This window comes from Ascaphus truei, chromosome 3 (assembly GCF_040206685.1).
Source record: "Ascaphus truei isolate aAscTru1 chromosome 3, aAscTru1.hap1, whole genome shotgun sequence".
NCBI lineage: Eukaryota > Metazoa > Chordata > Amphibia > Anura > Ascaphidae > Ascaphus > Ascaphus truei.
In genome coordinates this window covers 270,344,352-270,363,440 of record NC_134485.1, presented here as the reverse complement: position 1 = coordinate 270,363,440, position 19,089 = coordinate 270,344,352, and the positions used below count along the sequence as shown (strand labels likewise).

At 42.2% G+C, this 19,089-nt stretch overlaps 2 protein-coding genes across 2 annotated transcripts in view; one reads left to right on the top strand and one right to left on the bottom strand.

Moving 5' to 3' along the window:
- Positions 1-2,663, bottom strand: part of ZIC5 (Zic family zinc finger 5) — a 6,908-nt gene extending 4,245 nt beyond the window's left edge. The window contains exon 1 of the mRNA XM_075590776.1: positions 1,457-2,663. Coding sequence (XP_075446891.1) covers positions 1,457-2,531 — 1,075 coding nt within the window. The 5' untranslated portion in view covers positions 2,532-2,663. The remainder of the gene's footprint in view (positions 1-1,456) is intronic.
- Positions 2,664-12,882: 10,219 nt separating this feature from the next.
- Positions 12,883-18,544, top strand: ZIC2 (Zic family zinc finger 2). The gene is made up of 3 exons (XM_075590775.1): positions 12,883-14,872; positions 16,501-16,664; positions 17,358-18,544. Exons 1-3 carry the CDS (start codon positions 13,783-13,785, stop codon positions 17,565-17,567), a joined length of 1,464 nt encoding a protein of 487 aa, XP_075446890.1. The 5' UTR covers positions 12,883-13,782; the 3' UTR covers positions 17,568-18,544.
- The last annotated feature ends 545 nt before the right edge of the window (positions 18,545-19,089 follow it).

Genomic DNA, 19,089 nt, shown 5'->3' with positions numbered 1-19,089 from the left:
CAAACAGATGTGTGATAACTTGTAATACTACTTTACACTTTATGTGTGTGTGTGTGTGTGTGTGTGTGTGTGAAGATGAATGCACTCACTCCAGTTCACATCAAGTCAAATGCGGCCCATGGTGCTTGCAAAAACACAGCCAAAGGAGTAGTGCATGAACAGAAATAAGTGCAGCAAGCACCACCTTCAGTATGAAAAAATATTTATTGATTACATCAGTAAATATTTTTATGTTGTCAGACTGAATAGCAGTGTTTGCTGCATATGTATTTATACTGTGTGCACTTTAAAGTAATTTCATGGTTAAGCTGAACAGTTAATGCATGTTTGAAGAAGTTACATTGGAGTGTAGCCAAGCTATCATGCTCAGTGCTGAAGCCCCAGCAACAGGCTGTACTGTAGTGTAAGAACATTCTATCATATACCTAAAGAACATTCCAGTAAAGAACATTCCAGTTAAGAACACTGACATTTACCATTGTAATTCATTCCGAATTACTTGGTACATTGTTATTGCTTTCTCTCATTCTGCTTGTTGCTGCTGAGAGCCACATTTTCAAGATATATATGTTATGATATTTTGCTTATATTGCTCAGATAAAGTATCTTTAAAGCGATCCACGTTTACTGCATTTGTTTCAATAGCCAAATAATCCTCTTTGCATATCGTTATGTGTTCATCTATAAGACAAAGGCATGAGTAATGTGTTTCCTAGTGGTGCCATTCAGTTTTAACCTTTAACCTTGCCAATCATAGCAAAACTTTAGACTACTTTAACATGATACCATTTTTTATCTTTGGCAAAAAAAAAATGATATCATCGATGGAAAGATGATAACAGTAACACAATAGCACTCCTTGATATGCAGATACGCGAATCTCTAGAGGTGTAATGTTCTTTAATAGGTGCATTACGTGTGTGATAACAATAAGTTGATATCCTCTCTTACAGCCACGTGCTAAAGCATCTTTAATCTAGCAAACAGAAAGATAACATGCAAAAGTAAATACTTGCAGTCTATTTAAAAGTTGCAAAGTGCCCAGAGAAACGTGTCGTCAGTTGACAGGCATGTAACATGAATACCCTGCAATTCAACATCACAGTTTGAGTTACATTTCAGGGTGAGTTTTATTTATGTTCAACTTGCTCATATTGTTTCCCCTTCTCAGTGAGTGTTTATGGAAGTTTTACCCAAGCTCTTTTCATTTATATTGAATTGGGGGGAGGGGAGGGGGGAAGTCTTGTAGTTTCCAAGAAGAAGAAGAAAAATGTAAATCAGAAGCAGATTAGCTCAGTTTTCCCTGGCAATATGATTATGTTAAAAAAAAAAACAAAAAAAAAAACTGTGCTGTCACTAAATTACTTATTCATGAAAATAGTCACATGTCTGGGGGGGGGGGGGGGAGAACAAACAAACAGCAGAAAGGGGGAGAAAAAGAAGCGAAAATACCCACCTGTGTGAGTCCTTTTGTGGATTTTCAAGTTTTCGGAGCGGGCAAAGACCTTGCCACACCCCGGGAAGGGGCACGGGAAGGGCTTCTCCCCCGTGTGCACCCTGATGTGGTTAACCAGTTTGTATTTGGCTTTGAAAGGCTTCCCCTCCCTGGGACACTCCTCCCAGAAACAGACGTGGCTGCTCTGCTCCGGGCCCCCGACGTGCTCCACCGTGACATGGGTGACCAGCTCGTGCATGGTGCTGAAAGTTTTGGAGCATGTTTTGGGGGCAGTCTGATCCGGATCGATCCACTTGCAGATGAGCTCCTGCTTGATGGGCTGCCTCATGTACCTCAAGAACGCCCCTGCAGTGGCCGGGTGGGCGGCGGCAGCGGCGGCGGCGGCGGCAGCCAGGTTGGCGTTGAAGTTCATAGCAGAGTTGTAGCTGTGGATGGAGGAGGCTGCATAGTGCTCGGCTCCTCCGTACAGCTCCCCGGCTAAGCCCAGGCGCACCTGGCCATTCAGAGGGTGGTGGAGCCCTGCAGCTGCCTGCTCGTGGATGCCAGCGAAGAGAGGGTGGCTGCCCCCTTCCGGGTGGCCGTAGGTCCCAGTGGAGGAGATGAACATGCTGTGAGGGGGGTGGGGGTGGTGGGGGTGGTGGTGGTGATGGGGGGAGCTGGTGGCCGGGTGCTGCTCTCCTAACATGCCAGGAGTGGGCAGCTCCCTCCTGAGGATGAAGTCCCTGCCGGCGGTGTAGGCAGAGTGGGGGTGAGCCAGGGGGTAGCTGAGTGCAGCCGGCGATGCAAAGGCAGCTGCTGCTGCTGCTGCCTGCGCTTCCGGGGGCGCCTGCATGGGCTGCGAGGAGGGGACACGCTTCCGGGCACCGGCCTGGGCCATGTGCTCCGGTCCGAATGGAGTCAGGGCCACTCCGGGGTCACTCCCCAGCTCCCCGGGGTGGGCGTGGGCAGGGTGGGTGTGAGCTTGCTGGCTCCCCAGCCCCGGGAAGCCTGTCATACTCTGGTGAGGATGGACTTGAGTCGCTGCCAAATCCGCTAGCCTCAGAGTGTGACTCCTCTTGCTCAAAGGGGGCTCCATGCCTACACAGCCGAGCCCAGCCACACTCACTGCTGTTATTTCCCCCCCGCTACCATCCTTCACAAAACATGGGCAGCTGAAGCGCTCTTTAACTTCTGTTGTCTGGCTCCCAACTCTGGCTGTCCCTTTCCCCCACTCCCCTGTCCCTTTCCCCCACTCCCCTGTCCCTTTCCCCACTCTGCCTGTCCCTTTCCCCACTCTGCCTGTCACTTTCCCCACTCTGCCTGTCACTTTCCCCACTCTGCCTGTCACTTTCCCCACTCTGCCTGTCCCTTTCCCCACTCTGCCTGTCCCTTTCCCCACTCTGCCTGTCACTTTCCCCACTCTGCCTGTCCCTTTCCCCACTCTGCCTGTCCCTTTCCCCACTCCCCTGTCCCTTTCCCCACTCTGCCTGTTCCTTTCCCCGCTCTGCCTATCCCTTTCCCCACTCCCCTGTCCCTTTCCCCACTCTGCCTGTTCCTTTCCCCGCTCTGCCTATCCCTTTCCCCACTCCCCTGTCCCTTTCCCCACTCCCCTGTCCTCCAGCGATTGGCAGAGAGCGCGGCATTGGAGGCGCGCAGTGGGGGGGCGCGGAGTTTAGAGATGGCACAGGCGGGATTGGACGGGATGCCAGGATTGGCAGGTGGCCCGCGCAGCTGATTGGCTGGCTGTCAGGCCGCCGCTCAGCGGGGACCCGCCCCCATGCTCGGCGCCTGCATTCCACCTGGGAAAGTTGCAGAAACTTTCGTGCAGCTCTGAGCCTGATAATAGGCAGCGTGTGGGATCAGTGGGAGCAGCGCCAAGTGTGCAGCAGGCACATGGCGTGGGCGAGTGGGGGGAGAAGAAGGAGCGCGGTGGCATTATCATTCCTAACCAGAGGTCAAGGTGTATAATTGTACCCAGTTATACTGAGTGCTACTAATTATTTGCAAATGTACAATGTGCCATTTTTTTAAAGAGTAAACCAAACGAGCTATTTAAAATATGGATTTGGCAACCTTATAAAACAAACATTTCAAACGCTAAGTCCAATATATTAAACAAATAATACACCTCATACTATTTAAGAAATATATGATAGTCTCATGGAAATCACAGTATCAGCAGATTCATGATGTATTTAGACCAATATCGGAAGTCCCTTATTATGTGGGGGAAGGGGAAGGGTTAGGTTTTTGTCATAGTAAAGGAGGGAGGTTTGTGTAAGCAAAGAGAAAATATGTTGGCACACAAATAAACAAAAACCCTATAAATAACTATGGAAATTATATATTTATTTAAAAATATTACTTAGGCATTCAAGCTCTCAGTAGAACTGAAGTCTCTCCTTCATGCATATAGTATAACGTGTTGCTGCAATGGGAAAAAATCATCCAGGTAAATGTTAGCTCAAAAATCCAAACCACTGCCAACTATCTATAGAAAGTCTTTTAACTGCTATGTCATTTGTTAAAAGACATTTCATTTTGTTTCCTAGATTAGAATATAGACACTTGCTTCTGCATTACACCAGAGGCACCTTGTTAGGTACTGATTGAAAGATAAGTGAGAAATTGGTTTGCCACCAACACAAAGTCAAAACATGTGTCCTTAACGGGCTCATATAGCTGGAGGGGTCATGTCAGGTGCTCTTTATTTTAGTTCCAAACATATCTCTTTAAATAAAATGTCTATCCAGTTGGTCAGGGAGCGTATGGATATATTTTTAAATGAAGAGGTATGTTCAATGTCACAGCGCCACACAATCATGGTATATACTTTGTGCAAAATTGTATTAAAAAAATGACATTTTTTTTTTGCAGAATGGAAAGAACTATGACGTCATGTTTTCACTTTTACTCAGAACTAGGCCTGGCAGGGTCAAGGCTTCCTTCCCCTTTCCAGAGTTCTTTTAGCGGTATTAAACTTGAAGAAGTGTAGATTTGTTGCAGGTTATGAAAACCTTGAATTTACCAACATGATCGTCCTTTAAGGATCCAATTATAGTGTATAGATATTATCCAAACCTCACAAATCCCAACCTCTTATATACACACAGGTTTGTCATGTCGTTAAGTTAAGGTTCAGCAGGCCATAAAGCTGAGAGACATACTCTAATTCATGTAGTATTTATAAAATGAAGTTATGAAGTAAACATGAACATTGAATCTGCATTTGCATCTTTCATTGTAAACCCTCAAAGGGTGAACATCTTGTTATATCATATTGTCTACATCTAAGATATTATAATGCAATTTTTCTATCCTTGTTAAATAAAATAAAAAAACTCAGCTGCTAGGATGTCAAAAATTTGTTTACATTTTACAGCTATTTGTGTTGTATAATAGTTTTATTCTGTATCAATGTTGAGCCATTTTATAGAAGGAAAGGTGTAAATAGTGTTGTACTAATAAGATTTTTGGGGGGGAAAACCTACAAATGACTTTGCTATCAAATATTGTATATCGTATTTCAATATTATTCCTATGTGTCTGTAAAAATGAGAACTAAAATATCTGTATTTACACCTTCATTGATTTAGAAAAAATAGCCACTGCTAGAAAAAAAAACCTAGGTTTGGTGGGTGCCTCTGATTGGTAACATATTCAAAATAACTACTTTGTTTTTACAAAATCTACTAACTACTACCACTTAACATTTATAACTTGCAATACCGCAAGTATCATTCTCACATATAAGATGGATGTAAGTGTAATTATTACATATTTATTAAACAGAAAGTATTAATGTATTCTGCACTTTGTATCCTCCTTACTTGTGCCTATTTGAATAATTAATAATTGTCTCCATGACTTGATAAGGTATCATATTATCATATGGAATTTAAAAAGATGTCACCCAAACAGAAAACATTTTAGGGTTCAGATGGGACACCTGCATAGTATAGTCACATCTTAAAACATCTCTGCGCAGTAATTGTTGAAATGTACAAGTAAATCATGTTTACTTACTGTTATTTAAAGTGTATCCTATTATGTAAAGGCTTACATTTGTGTATATACCTTCGGCAATGAAGAAACTCACGCAAAACCCATGTACTGTCGTTTTTTGTTACACACCAGCTAAATCATAATGAATGGCTGAAAATGTGCAGTTATACCAAACAGTTTCCTAATCTTATGAGAAGCCAGTCAAATACATTCTGTACACATACTATGCTATACTGCAGAAGGTTATATAGCAAACAACAAGCAACAATTTGTGTGTCCCTTGTGTAGCCACATTAGAGGAGGGATCACACTTGAATTAATTAGTGTTTTAGTTGCATTACATATGTATCAAATATATTAGCAGGTATTATTCCGTTCACTGTTTAGACTCATACAGTTTAAACGGAGGTTGCTTGATTGTGTAATAAAAATAATTTCCCATGAACCCCCTTTTCTTAAACTGCTCTGTTTTATTGAATTACTGAATATGTAATGGTTTAATGAGTAAATGCATAAAGGAAAAGTTGTAAAAGTAAATGATTGTATCAAGTTCAGTGCTATATCCCGCTCACGCCTACTTGTGCACCTCTTGTTAAACTCAGCATGCAGCGTATCTGTCATCGATTTAATATGTCTTCATTCAAATAAATATGATCAACTGCTTTTTATATAGGTAGAGTAAAATGCAAAGGATTGTAGACAGTGACATAGCATTTTAAGGTTGTGTCGCTTTACCTCAAGTTCACACTTTACTGTATGTCTGTGTCCAAGTTCAAATTATAATATACATATATTTACAATCAAACATTAAAACTCTAAAGAACATATGTCCTCAGCTATAATGAACATTTCAATGAATTAAGGGAATATTATTTAACCTTCTATGCAGTTTAACGAGCCTACTAATGAGAGAGTGTATATATATATATATATATATATATATATATATATATATATATATATATATATATATATATATATATATATCATATAATATACCTGGAAACTATAAATATCTCTTTCGTGACTAATGTTGGTGTTGGTATTTTTTGTCAACAAAAGTATGGATACAGTATGAATAATATTTTATATAATGCTTCGTTATGTTCACACACACAATTCCATAGAAACTTGCTGCAAAGACATCATAGGTTACATTATAGTGCTACATGTTAATCATTTTATACTTGACAGGCCCAAGAAAAAAAAATGTAGGTAAAACATTTAAAGAACTGTTCTCTCTGCCACAAGGGAAATAGTTTTGGGTAAAAGTATAAAACAATAGGATGCCGAATCTATGAACACACGGCTTCCCTTGATAGATTTGGTGAACCACAGTAAATGACCCATGTTGTTAGTGCAATTTCATGTCAATGCACAACGCATCTAAGCATAAAAAGTGCCAATGCCAGGGCTAGCTCAGCTTATTTACACTTTCTTCATTATTCCACCAATACCAGAATATCGTTTTTAACACTGATGGTAACTTAGTACAATACAAGGGCAGTGTCAAACTGAACACTTCTTAGTTGTCTTAAATTACACGTTAGCAGCATTTGAATTATTGAGTTCCAGAAAAGAAATGGTGATGAAAATCCATTATTGTGTAAGTACCAAGGTTATCACTAGTATGTTACCAGAATGCAGTGATGTAATGCGAGAATTCCTGCAAGAATACTGTCAGCATATTCATATGTCACTTCACTGGCATCAGTGGCATGTGCAAGTCTCTTCTAGCTTTGTCTGAGACAAAACCTAAAAGGTTTAAAACAGTACATGCCCTAGACAATGCATATATATATATATATATATATATATATATATATATATATACACATTGTCTAGTATGTCTAGTATATACGAAAGCATATAGTAGATGTGACATAGTATGATTTAATAGAATATAGTTGACCACTTTTCAAGCATGAGTGAAAATATAATTGAATTTTGAGAAGGGTAGAAACGTAACAATGATAAAGCTTTGATCCTGCACTATTTAAGTGAGATAATTGAAACAATGCATAATATATATATATAAATATATATATATATATATATATATATATATATATATATATATATATATATATATATATATACAATGCATTGTTTATATATATATATATATATATATATATATATATATATATATATATTGCTATAAATCCAACTTTACTAGTTTATTTTCAGATGTGTCAGATGACCTAGTTTAGCCATTCACTATTAACGCCCTCTTTGAATAAACATATGTATTTGTAGTTTATTCGCATTATAATATTCCTTTTAAGCACGTTCTCTATTTATGTTTAATCTATATGAAGGCATCAAAGCAAACTTTCTATTGCACTGCTCTGTCTTTACTCAGTGGATATCCTTGTCAGTCATCTTCGATCATATACTGTGATTTATTGATGTAACACATGTTTTAAATAGGGTTCCTGATTACCTGTAGAGGCGACACAAGAACAAACTTCCCGATACATGTCATGTCTTTTCTGAATAAATATTAGCCACATTACCTATTACACATCCCTTTTGCAAAATGTATATAGCACTGTATTTTGACATTGCATTTTCCATGCTTCTCCTGTATATCTATTTATTTGGTACTGCACCGGGATTAAAAGTTAAATACAAAACCATGTCTGGCCTTTAGTTACTTTAGTGTTCTGCATTTAAAGAAGCTGTACAGAGTAATCAAATAATGACAAGTTGACGGGTTTACTTGTACAAGCAATATGGTTAACATGTGCGGTTTTATTTATGAATGACAGCAGAAATGGTCTTAATAACCGCCTGAAACCCTTTGAAAATGTTATCACTGTATATTGAACAGTTGAACATAGCACCATATTAATACCCTTTCATCAGTTTACACTTCACCTTTGCAAATATGGTGTGTGTGTGTGTGTGTGTGTGTGTGTGTGTGTGTGTGTGTGTGTGTGTGTGTGTGTGTGTGTGTGTGTGTGTGTGTGTGTGTGTGTGTGTGTGTGTGTGTGACATTGGTGTATGCCATATAAGTACAAGTTGTAAATATTTATGTAAATCTATTTTAATGTGTGCATACATAATAATGTTACATATGTGAAAATACTTCCCATTGTATAAATTAGAGCGTAATTAAGACAAAAAGAGTGCAAACAATTAATACAAAATGTAATATCGATCCAGCTCCTAGTGAGGGAGTTCGAAAATGAGAAACAGTGTATTCAAATCTATAATAAATCTGCAATCAAACATTTTCGATGTAGCTATGATCATTTATTCTACTGTGATTTAATAACTACAAACGAACATATAACATGATAGCAGGTGACACCGATATACAACAATCTTTGTCAAATTTGTTTTTCCTGTATCCTTAAAAGGGAATATAGCAAGCACTAAAATTAATATGCCACATTGGTTGCTTGGGCAGTGTACTGGTCTTTAAACTGTCTTTAAAACGTTACAGGTTTGGCAGAGATTTTCACGATTTCCCTTTACATTACACTTCAGTTACACTCTCACAAAGATTTGTTTTGTAACAGCGCATGTTTTACAAAGCAAAGCTATAGTCCAACATATGTGGTCTTCTATAGGTCAAGGGTCGAGTGTCCTAGAAGTGGCCAAGGTCAACACAATCAAAGGTAACCTGCAACCTTATATCCTGTTGATGATCTTGTTGACTTTATGAGTGTCTCTCATACAGACACCGGTGCGGCCTCCCCTTCTTTTCATCTCCAGTTTAAGAGAATGTATTCCATATGGGAATGAACATGAACATTTGTTTATAATAAATACCGTGCATGGCAGAAAGGATAACAACGCTTGCAATTTTACATATACACTAGCAGAACATATACAGTTTTTGATTTACATTTATTTTTTTTAGAAGCTTCAATGAATTGAGTTATTCTATAGTATACACCTACGACGTGTATCCAAACTGTTGTGGTATTTAAAAAAAACTATTGAAAATAAGGACCTTAACTAAGCTCACATATTTGAACATGCTTCCCTGGGAATGAGGAAAGTTTACATTACAGAGAGGGAACATAAGGGTTAGTTGCACATAACGTTTTAATATTAGCAATGCTAAAGTAAAAGGACTACTCATAACAATGCAGAAAAATGGAAAAATCTTTACCCACTTAGACTTGAGCGTGATCAGCAGGTCTGATATTACTTGTACATCAAGGAACTTGGAGGCGAACTCAACTAAAAAACAAAACTATCTGAAGTTTAACCGTCGGCTTTCTCCTTTAAACAAAATCAGCTTAAGTCTGCATTTCTGGCAGTGGCTCTACAAGTGATTGCAGTCTCTCTCTTTTTCACCCTATGACATGGGGGAAAGGGGTTTTGTGGTTTCCAGAGAAATAAAGCACTTCTTAGAGGGACGGCAGAAGTGACTTTGAACTTGGATCAGCTTCTCTGTTTCCTGCAGAGAGAGTAGGACTTGAGCCCTGAAAGAATAGCACAGAGAGTCCTGCCTGCGGGGTCTCAGCCTGCAATTAAGGAACTCACCCTAAACTTTACCTCTAAACCCTGCTGAAGCTGCACAGACAGCGTACAGCAGGGTGATGTGGGAAAAAAAGTAGAAATTGAAGAAAGAAAAAGAAGAGAAAGGGAGTAGAAAGAAAGGCAACCGACATGCTAAGAGGTAGGCATTTTACACTTTAAATAGGGTCTACAAAATGTTTGTGCCACTGCACAAAGAGAAATAAACTCCTCTGTTAAACATGCACAACCCATATGTAGTGTGAAGTTAGGTTTATCATTTCACAATAACACAGAGATGAAGTAGATCTGTATAAGTAAATGTCAAAATTATTTCATTTTTTTTTTTGCTGGGTAATTTTCTGTCTCCTGCACAATGATGTTGTAGTTCTTAGTTGATGTGTTAAAATAATTGTATATATGGAAGGACCAAAGGGATAAACCCTTATTTAGCACAGGAGTAGGAGACACGTAAGATTTTGAAAAGCAAGATCCATGGAAATCTATCAAAACGGATGAATAACGATTTGAAACAAATATTTGTAATGCTTAGAAGTATCTTTTGACCACCGTTGGTAAACTGGCAAGTACAATGCCAGGCATTGCCTGGTGGTGAAATGCTGCTTTGGACTTTGGAGGGACCGAATACAATGGGTAATGTGGGTGTAGCGCAGACATTACCAAGAGCAACAAAATATTGCCTTTTACTTTCTACTAATGTAATACAAGCCGGCCTTTTCATGGCTACCCCTCCACTTGTGGACAGGCGTTTAATTGTTTATGTGCCTCTAGCTTTGAAAACAAACAGTAATTAGTGAGAGGAGCTGATTATGTCTTTATTTACAGATCAATGTCTCTCCTTTTATCAAGGACAAACATATCTTTGTAGCTATCTGCCTGTTTAACCCAGATCCTCCTGTTAATACAAAACACAAAGCGAATGCCCATGTGTGCCCCACCAAGCAGTGCGTGCAGATCCTTCATGTTGTGGGCGCATGATGGGGAAGTGAAACAGATATAAATCACTGTAGCTTATTCACCACACGTCCCAAACCAGACCTTATAGATGTTCAACAGACTGACTGTATCGGGGACATTGTTGTGGAATTGAGGGAACATCACATTTACTTTGCAATGGGCTCCCATTTATTTTCCACCCTTGCCAAAGATGAATGTGTGAGCCGCCTGAAACACAACTAGAGCACAGAGTATAGTATTGTGTGTGTTGCTGGGGAGGGGTGCGGCTTGTTTGTCATTATTCTGTAGTATCTTCCAAAACGACTTCCACCATATATTCACTCTAACCTCAGTGTGATCAACACAAGTGCAGATGTCCTCAATTTAAATGTAATATTTTATAAACAGATTATGTTGCTACTTTGTATGCTTTTGTCCTGTATATAAAAATGATACTATTTGTAAGAAAGACAGGTAAAATAGATCGATCGATAGATGAATGATAAATATAAAAATAAGTACGCATGTATAAATGTGTTTGTCTAAATATATAAAACATATATACATGTACATATATACTATATACTAATTGTATATTTACACACACACATATATATATTTATATGTATATATACACAAACACACACACACACACACACATATACGTATATATACATATATATACATATGTACACACACACATTATATATATATGTGTGTGTGTGTGTGTGTGTATTTTACCTAACCGTACAAACCTGTTATTTAGAATATTGTAAGTAATTTTAATTTGGATCACAGTTCGTCAAAGACCCATCCACTTCTTTAACCCCTTCTTTGCTAGAAGGGCCTGCAATACATCACACAGCAATTGGTATTAGGTTCTGCTAACGAGACTGCCCATTCTTAGGTACTTGGCTGGTAAAGAAGTTTATGCTTCGCTCTGTAGTAGATATGGTTTTATTACTGTCCATTTTCTGTTAAATTAGCCATATCAATATCAGTATGCATCTATAGAAAACGCGTGAGTGTACTTCCCATATCATAAAGATAAATAGGAGATACTGTATGTTAGGGTCACTCAACATTTTTTTTTATTGTGATGAGGGATCTTATTGGAAGAAAATAATATACTGAAATGTGTTTATACTTAATAACAAGGATCATTTTTAAGGGGGAGTGGGGGGGGGGGGTGAAGCCATCCCCTCTGCCCCCTCTCCATCACCTTTCTAAATAGGTTTAAAAAGGCATCCAACCACATCAGCACGTTTAGATTTACATTTTGTAGCGAAGAGATTGTTTTTTGGCATCGTGGCTGTGCTGTCATTTTTAAATGCCCAAATCTGCGAGTTTGGGGGGCACCCCATTGTCCTTCTTGCACCACAGGACTGCACCATTCTGCTACATGGTCATGGCTCTTGTCACTGGTTTGCAAATCCTCATGATACCAACGTTTAACCAATGGCAATTTCAAAGATACAATACCATCTAGCAACAGTAGTCATAGAACAATGATACTCAGTGGTACCGTGCCACACTATATGTGGTTCATCTAAAAAAAACCGGCATTCAATTAAATATATACATCAATGTAAATAATAAGGGATTCAATGTCCCATTCCAATGTGTGTCTCCCCCCCTCCCCCCAACATACACTGCTCAAACATCGCGTCCAAATGTAACATGGATCCTGCTCTTCTCCTGCATTCAGTCGCCGGGCAGCCACTGTATGCACCAGGAGCAGAGCCACAGGAGAGGGAGCGCCTGCCAGGGAGGGGCTGCTGCCCTCACTGGGAGCCGGGCTGGGAAGGGTTACATGGAATGCTCCAATCCCTCCAGCCAATCAGCGAGCGCCCAGCGCAGGAGCGGGCAGCGGGGAAAGGGGGCGGGGCGGGGGAGAGGAGAGCTGCTGCTGCGGCGGCGGCGGCGGGCCCAGTCACAGAGTGGGACAGCAGGCAGAGGCGGGGCTGTAATAATAGTGATAGAGAGGGGGGAGAAAGGACGGGGGGAGAGATCGAAAGCATCACGAAAACATAACATCAGCACCACCACAAAAGCCCATTCTACCGAAATAAACAGAGGAGGACATACACACACTCAGAAGCACCAAGAGAGAAGGAAACAACCTGAAGGACAAACACACAAACCTGGGCTCTATTCAGAGTATCAGGGGTTTTTTTTGCTGCAGCAAAAATCTGGGTTTTTATTTTTTATTTTTTACGCAGTGCTGTTCAGTGCTCTGTGATACCACTCTTCTGTTATACTTGTTTGTTGTGGTTTTGTGTGTGTGTTTGTGTGTGTGGTTTCCACCACCTCCCCCTTCCCAAGCTTCCTGCAAACCCTCCCCTCTCTCTTCCCCCCCCCCTTCCTCCTCCTCCCACCACCCTGAGCAGCAACTTAAAGAAAGAAGAAGAGGAGGAGAGAGAGGAGCATCTGCCGCCCGATCCTTCATCTGGGGGGGAAATCTGAGCGAAGTTCCCCGGCTGAGAGGAGCTGAGACCGGGGACAAGGAGGCGGAGGAGGGAGGAGACTGGGACCAGTATCATGAGGACATACCTCTGAGCACAGGACAGGACTCCTTTTAACATGCAGAGGCTGCGAGGGCTCCTGTTTTAACATGGTTTTTATGGTGCAATATCTACCTTGAGTGCACCAGGACATACAGGGAGAGTTCAATCTCTCCTGATCACCACTTTTCTTTATTTGTTTTTATTACCTTTTTTACAAATTTTTTTTTCAAATGACTTTTTTTGGGCATATCCCTATAAACAGATTTGAGAACCTATATATTTTTTATCTCCATCATCAACCCTGATCTGGAAGGCTGCTAGAAGTATAATCACATCTATATACATTTTTATATATTCGGGCAATCCCCGGAATTGCTCGGGTCCGGGGGCACATCGGAGATGTTGCTGGACGCCGGTCCCCAGTTCCCAGCCCTGGGTGTGGGCACCTTCGCCCGGCACCACCACCACCACCATCACGCCGCCGCCGCAGCAGCCGCCGCCGCCGCGGAGATGCAGGAGCGGGAGCTGAGCCTGGCGCAGAACAGCTTCGTGGAGCCGGCTCACATGGGGGCGTTCAAGCTGAGCCCCGGGGGAGGAGCGGGGGGCAGCGGAGCCCACGACCTGTCCTCCCCGGGGCAGAGCTCGGCTTTCACCTCGCAGGCCGGTTACCCCGCCTCCGCCCTGGCGCCACACGCCGCCTACACGGGCGCTGTAAACAGCCCCCGGGACTTCCTGTTCCGCGGCCGCGGCTTCGCAGAGGGGGCCGCGGCGGCGGCTGCGGGAGGAGCGGGGCAGCACGGACTGTTCGGGCCCCCGGCCGGCGGCCTGCACCACCACGCGCACCCTCACCACCACCAGCACGCGGCGGAGCACGCGCAGGGCCACCTGCTCTTCCCGGGGATGCACGCGGAGCAGCACGCGCTGGGCGGGCAGCACGCGCAGGGCTCGCAGCACGCGCTGGGCGGCCACGTGAGGCTGGGGCTGCCCGGGGAGGTGTTCGGCAGGACGGAGCAGTACCGCCAGGTGTCCAGCCCCCGGGGGGACCCGTACAGCGCCGCGCAGCTGCACAGCCAGTACGGACCCATCAACATGGGCATGAACATGGCCGCCCACCATCACCACCACCACCACCCGGGGGCCTTCTTCCGGTACATGAGGCAGCAGTGCATCAAGCAGGAGCTCATCTGCAAGTGGGTGGACCCCGAGCAGCTGTGCAACCCCAAGAAGAGCTGCAACAAGACTTTCAGCACCATGCACGAGCTGGTCACCCACGTGTCGGTGGAGCACGTCGGGGGCCCGGAGCAGAGCAACCACATCTGTTTCTGGGAGGAGTGCGCCAGGGAGGGGAAGCCTTTCAAAGCCAAATACAAACTGGTTAACCACATCAGGGTGCACACGGGGGAGAAGCCCTTCCCGTGCCCCTTCCCGGGGTGTGGCAAGGTCTTTGCCCGCTCGGAAAACCTGAAGATCCACAAAAGGACTCACACAGGTAGGTGTCCGACTCTCACTCCCCCCCCCCCCCCCCCCCCTGCTCTGTCTGGGGCTGGTGGGTCACTGAGCTCAGAAAGAAGAGTTTCAGGGGTGGGGTTCAATGGTATCGCTGTGCATTGAATGTCCTGCCTGTGGCTGTGTGTGATCTGCTTTGGTGGGAGTCTGGGATAGGTCTGAGTCCGTGGACCCCGTGTAAATGTGCGTTAGCCACGCTGTGTTGTACATACGTTTTGTTTATCACGGAGTTGCCAATTCTGCTGTTGCTGCCAGGTTTAGTGACCAGGTTTAGTGACCAGGTTTAGTGACTTGTTTGTTCTTCGCTTGACTTTTTTTGCGGCACGGGCTGAGCTCTTGTGTTGTTGTGCTAGCTTTGTTGATTATTTTGCATGGCCATGGGTCTAACTGAGCTGGGAAGGGGGATGGTGTAAGATCAAGATTTGTATATTTTTTTGCTCTTCATATTTGGTGTGTGACCGTGCGGGGGATTGAGCTGCTGGTGTGAATGAGTGAGGTCAGGGCAGGGACAGGCGGGTCGCGTGAGATGGGCATCACACAGGCTGATTTACCACTACCCCTGACGGCTAATCCCAAACTACTTTTTTAAATCACACTTCTGTAGAGAAGTGACTAGTAAATGGTTTGGTGTAAGTAGTGTACAAATTAGCCAGCTGAGATTAACATGTATAAAGGGAGGTGTGTGTCCTTTTTCGCAAGACGTAACCTCATGTAGAAAATCCGGTTTATGGATCTGCTTTATGGTGTTATCCTCCCAACAAAATGGATCAAAACCTGCAAAAATTCAGACCACACATCCACATTATTTATTTATTTTTCGCCACCTAGACTCCAAATATTGACTTTAAGAAGGGGGAGATGCGAGGCCCATTGTTGTGTCCTGTGTTGGGGAGCGATCGTAGGTGCAAGACCGAGATTTTAAACAGGTTTACAATGAGGGGCATTTCTTTGCACGGGAAAAGCCCGCAGTAAAACCATTGTATCTGAGCAGCTGTCTTTGAAAAACAATTTAGGTGCTAATGGAATTTAATGCTAAATGGATTCCCTCCAAATGGAGGATGTTTGAGAGATCACACCTCTAAATTGCTCCAAACAGCATAACATTTGGATATCTGGCACCAGGGGGAAGGGGAGGCTGTGAAAATCAGATGAATGCATTGTAACAAATGCCATTGCCCCCTTTCCAAGCGGCTTGTTTACCCCACCTGGGCGCATCAGCAGAACAATCCCTCTTAAATCGCTTGTTAATGAAGAACAATTAGCAGCTCATTCCAAGCTGGAGGGGAAGGGTGGTATTTTAATTTTTAACTTCTTTTTCGTTTACCTGACTATTGGGGAAACTAATTGCAATATAAAAGGATAATATCTTAGAGCGCTGGCCCGTCCCATAAATCGTTACCCTGCCTGTGCTGGCTTTGGGGCAACGAGTTGATGTTTGAATCCATGCTGCAGCAGACACGGTATCAGATGTTTGTTTTGTTTCCCCTGCAAATGCTTGTGTGGCTTAAGGGTGGTTTGCTTGATGGGGTCCCAGCCGTTCCCCTATTGATGGGCACACGCATGTGATGAGGGGATCTGAATATATTTTGGCATATTTTGTTTCTTGAACAGGAGAGAAGCCTTTCCAGTGTGAGTTTGAAGGCTGCGACCGACGCTTTGCCAACAGCAGCGACAGGAAGAAGCACATGCATGTCCACACGTCCGATAAGCCCTATCTGTGCAAGATGTGCGACAAGTCCTACACGCACCCCAGCTCCTTGCGGAAACACATGAAGGTAATAATGCCCCATGCCCGCCCTGATTGCCCCTCACAGGGCAGTGAGAGGGCTGCATTGCAATGGCATCATTTTCTGGGTGCAGCAACCAAGCCCAATAAATAGCAAGGCAACGCTGGGAGAGAGGGTTCATGGGAACGGTGTTCTCACTATGTTTAACCCGCATTTGTTCAAGTGACAATACAGTATCCTAGGTGGGTTTGATTTTATATTCTGTTCTGTAAATTACACAGGGAATATTTAAATAGAAACTACAAAGATATATGTTCCTTCTTGTAACACGTTTAACTGTTAAATTCAGTCTGATCGGCTGACTGAAAAAAAAAAATGGCAAAACAAATATCCATATTTCAAGGAGGAATAATAACACAAGTGATGGTAAAATAACGACATGCAAATAATTTCTCCAAGCCTAGGATATTTTGGTTAATTCGCTGTTGTTGTTGTTGTTCCACATGACAATGTGTGATACATTGCAGTGGGGAATTATATAATGAGAATTTGCATTTCACATCCTTTAGATCGTAATATTTTAGCAGGCTCACACTGAGCCGGTTTCAGAAACGTGAATGTGTTGCAGTTTTTCTGATTTTACATACCATTTATTCTGCCTCCATTTTGCCAGTCTTGCGAGTTTCCTGGTGGGAGACCCTAAACTGATTTTTCTACCTTCTTCCCTCCCTTCCCACCTAGGTTCACGAGTCTTCACCTCAAGGCTCAGAGTCGTCCCCTGCTGCCAGCTCTGGCTATGAGTCCTCCACCCCTCCAGGCCTGGTGTCCCCAAGCACTGAAACACAGAGCACCAACTTGTCCCCAGCGGCCATCACTGTGTCGGCTGTGCACAGCGTGTCAAATGGGACTGGGGGAGCCCTATCCTCAAACTTCAATGAATGGTACGTCTAGGGGGCCCAGGCTGGCTCCTCTCTGGGACACTTAGGAGGCCATCAGAGACATTAAAGGACTCCACACTCACCAGCTATAACCATTGTGTTTCTGACAATGCCAAGGAGAGAAGCACATCTTACCAGCAAGGATTAAAATACAAAAAAAAACATACACACACTGCAAATTGATATAAAAGAAGCATGAAGAGAAAATACCCACTAGAATCTATTTATTCCCCCCTCCCCCAAAGAAGAGAAGATGTTTTTACCCTATCCACACTAATATTTTCCTTCAAATATGTACATAGAGGACTCCTTATAAAGGTGAAAATAACATTTTAATGGATTCTTATGTTGGTGTATAGAAGTTTATGTTAAGTGATGGACATTATCTCTTGATTCACCTGTTTTAAAAAAAAGAGTAAGGTGGAAGAAAAGTGTTTCCTTTTTCTTGTATTGTGCTGTTGAGTATTGTGTTTCTCTCTTTTTTTTTCCCCCCTTCTTTTTTTTATTTTCTTTTTTTTTTATTTTATAAAGGAAACTTGATTGTAATTTTAATGCAACTGGACTGGGAAATAATAAAACAAACAGTGCCAAAGTCTCTACTCTGTTTCTTCAACATACATCAGGCAGTCATTTATACAAAAGGCTTGTGAATGTACTTTTTTATGTTAACTGGGTTTTCATGTGATGTTTTGGTGCTTTTGCAAGTTCAATTTGTTAGTTACTGTTTGGAAGACTGGGGGGAGGGGGGTGGGGCAGATAAACGTTGTTGTTGGCTTTTTCCATAATACCAGCCTTTCTTCTGTAAATATGTGTTACCATATTTATCCGTTTGTAATTAAATTATGGTATTAACTTGCTACAGAGGAAACACTATTTATAAAGAATGTTTCTGAACTATAAATATGTACAATTGTGAGCATAAATTGTTTCAGATTTTTTTTTTTTATTTCAAGTGGTTTCATCATTTTTTTTGTGACATGTTTTGAGAGTAATGCATACAGAAATATAATAAAATGTGTTGAAACTGCAAAAAGCTATTTCTTCTCTCATCGGGATTTCATGGTGCCTTTTAACTTGGTTTAAATTATTTCCATCTTTCGGGAGACTTGGTTTTATAATCACTCAAATGCGTTTTGGTAGGATTGGAAATTATATGGATTGCATTGAACATTTTGCATTAATTTATTGTGGGTTGAAATGTTGGATTAAGGTTTATGATAGTAGTAAACAGTGCGATTTTTTTTTTCAATTTAACACCCAACCACAATTGTGTGTGTGTGGTGTCTTACTTCTCCGGAATGCCTGCAAGAAATGTTTCATTTTCAGATGGCATGAGGAAAACCACATCTTGTACTATGAAAAATATAGAAACCTAAAACTATGAACGGATGCAGTACATACAGTAAAAAGAGATTCGTTAATAGATCAACGTATTGCAGAATAGCACAGCCTTCTTGTACCGAGAACAGTGGCTTGACCAAATGATTTCCCCATCCCCCAACCCGATTTGTAAGTGTCCTGTAATCACAAGGAGG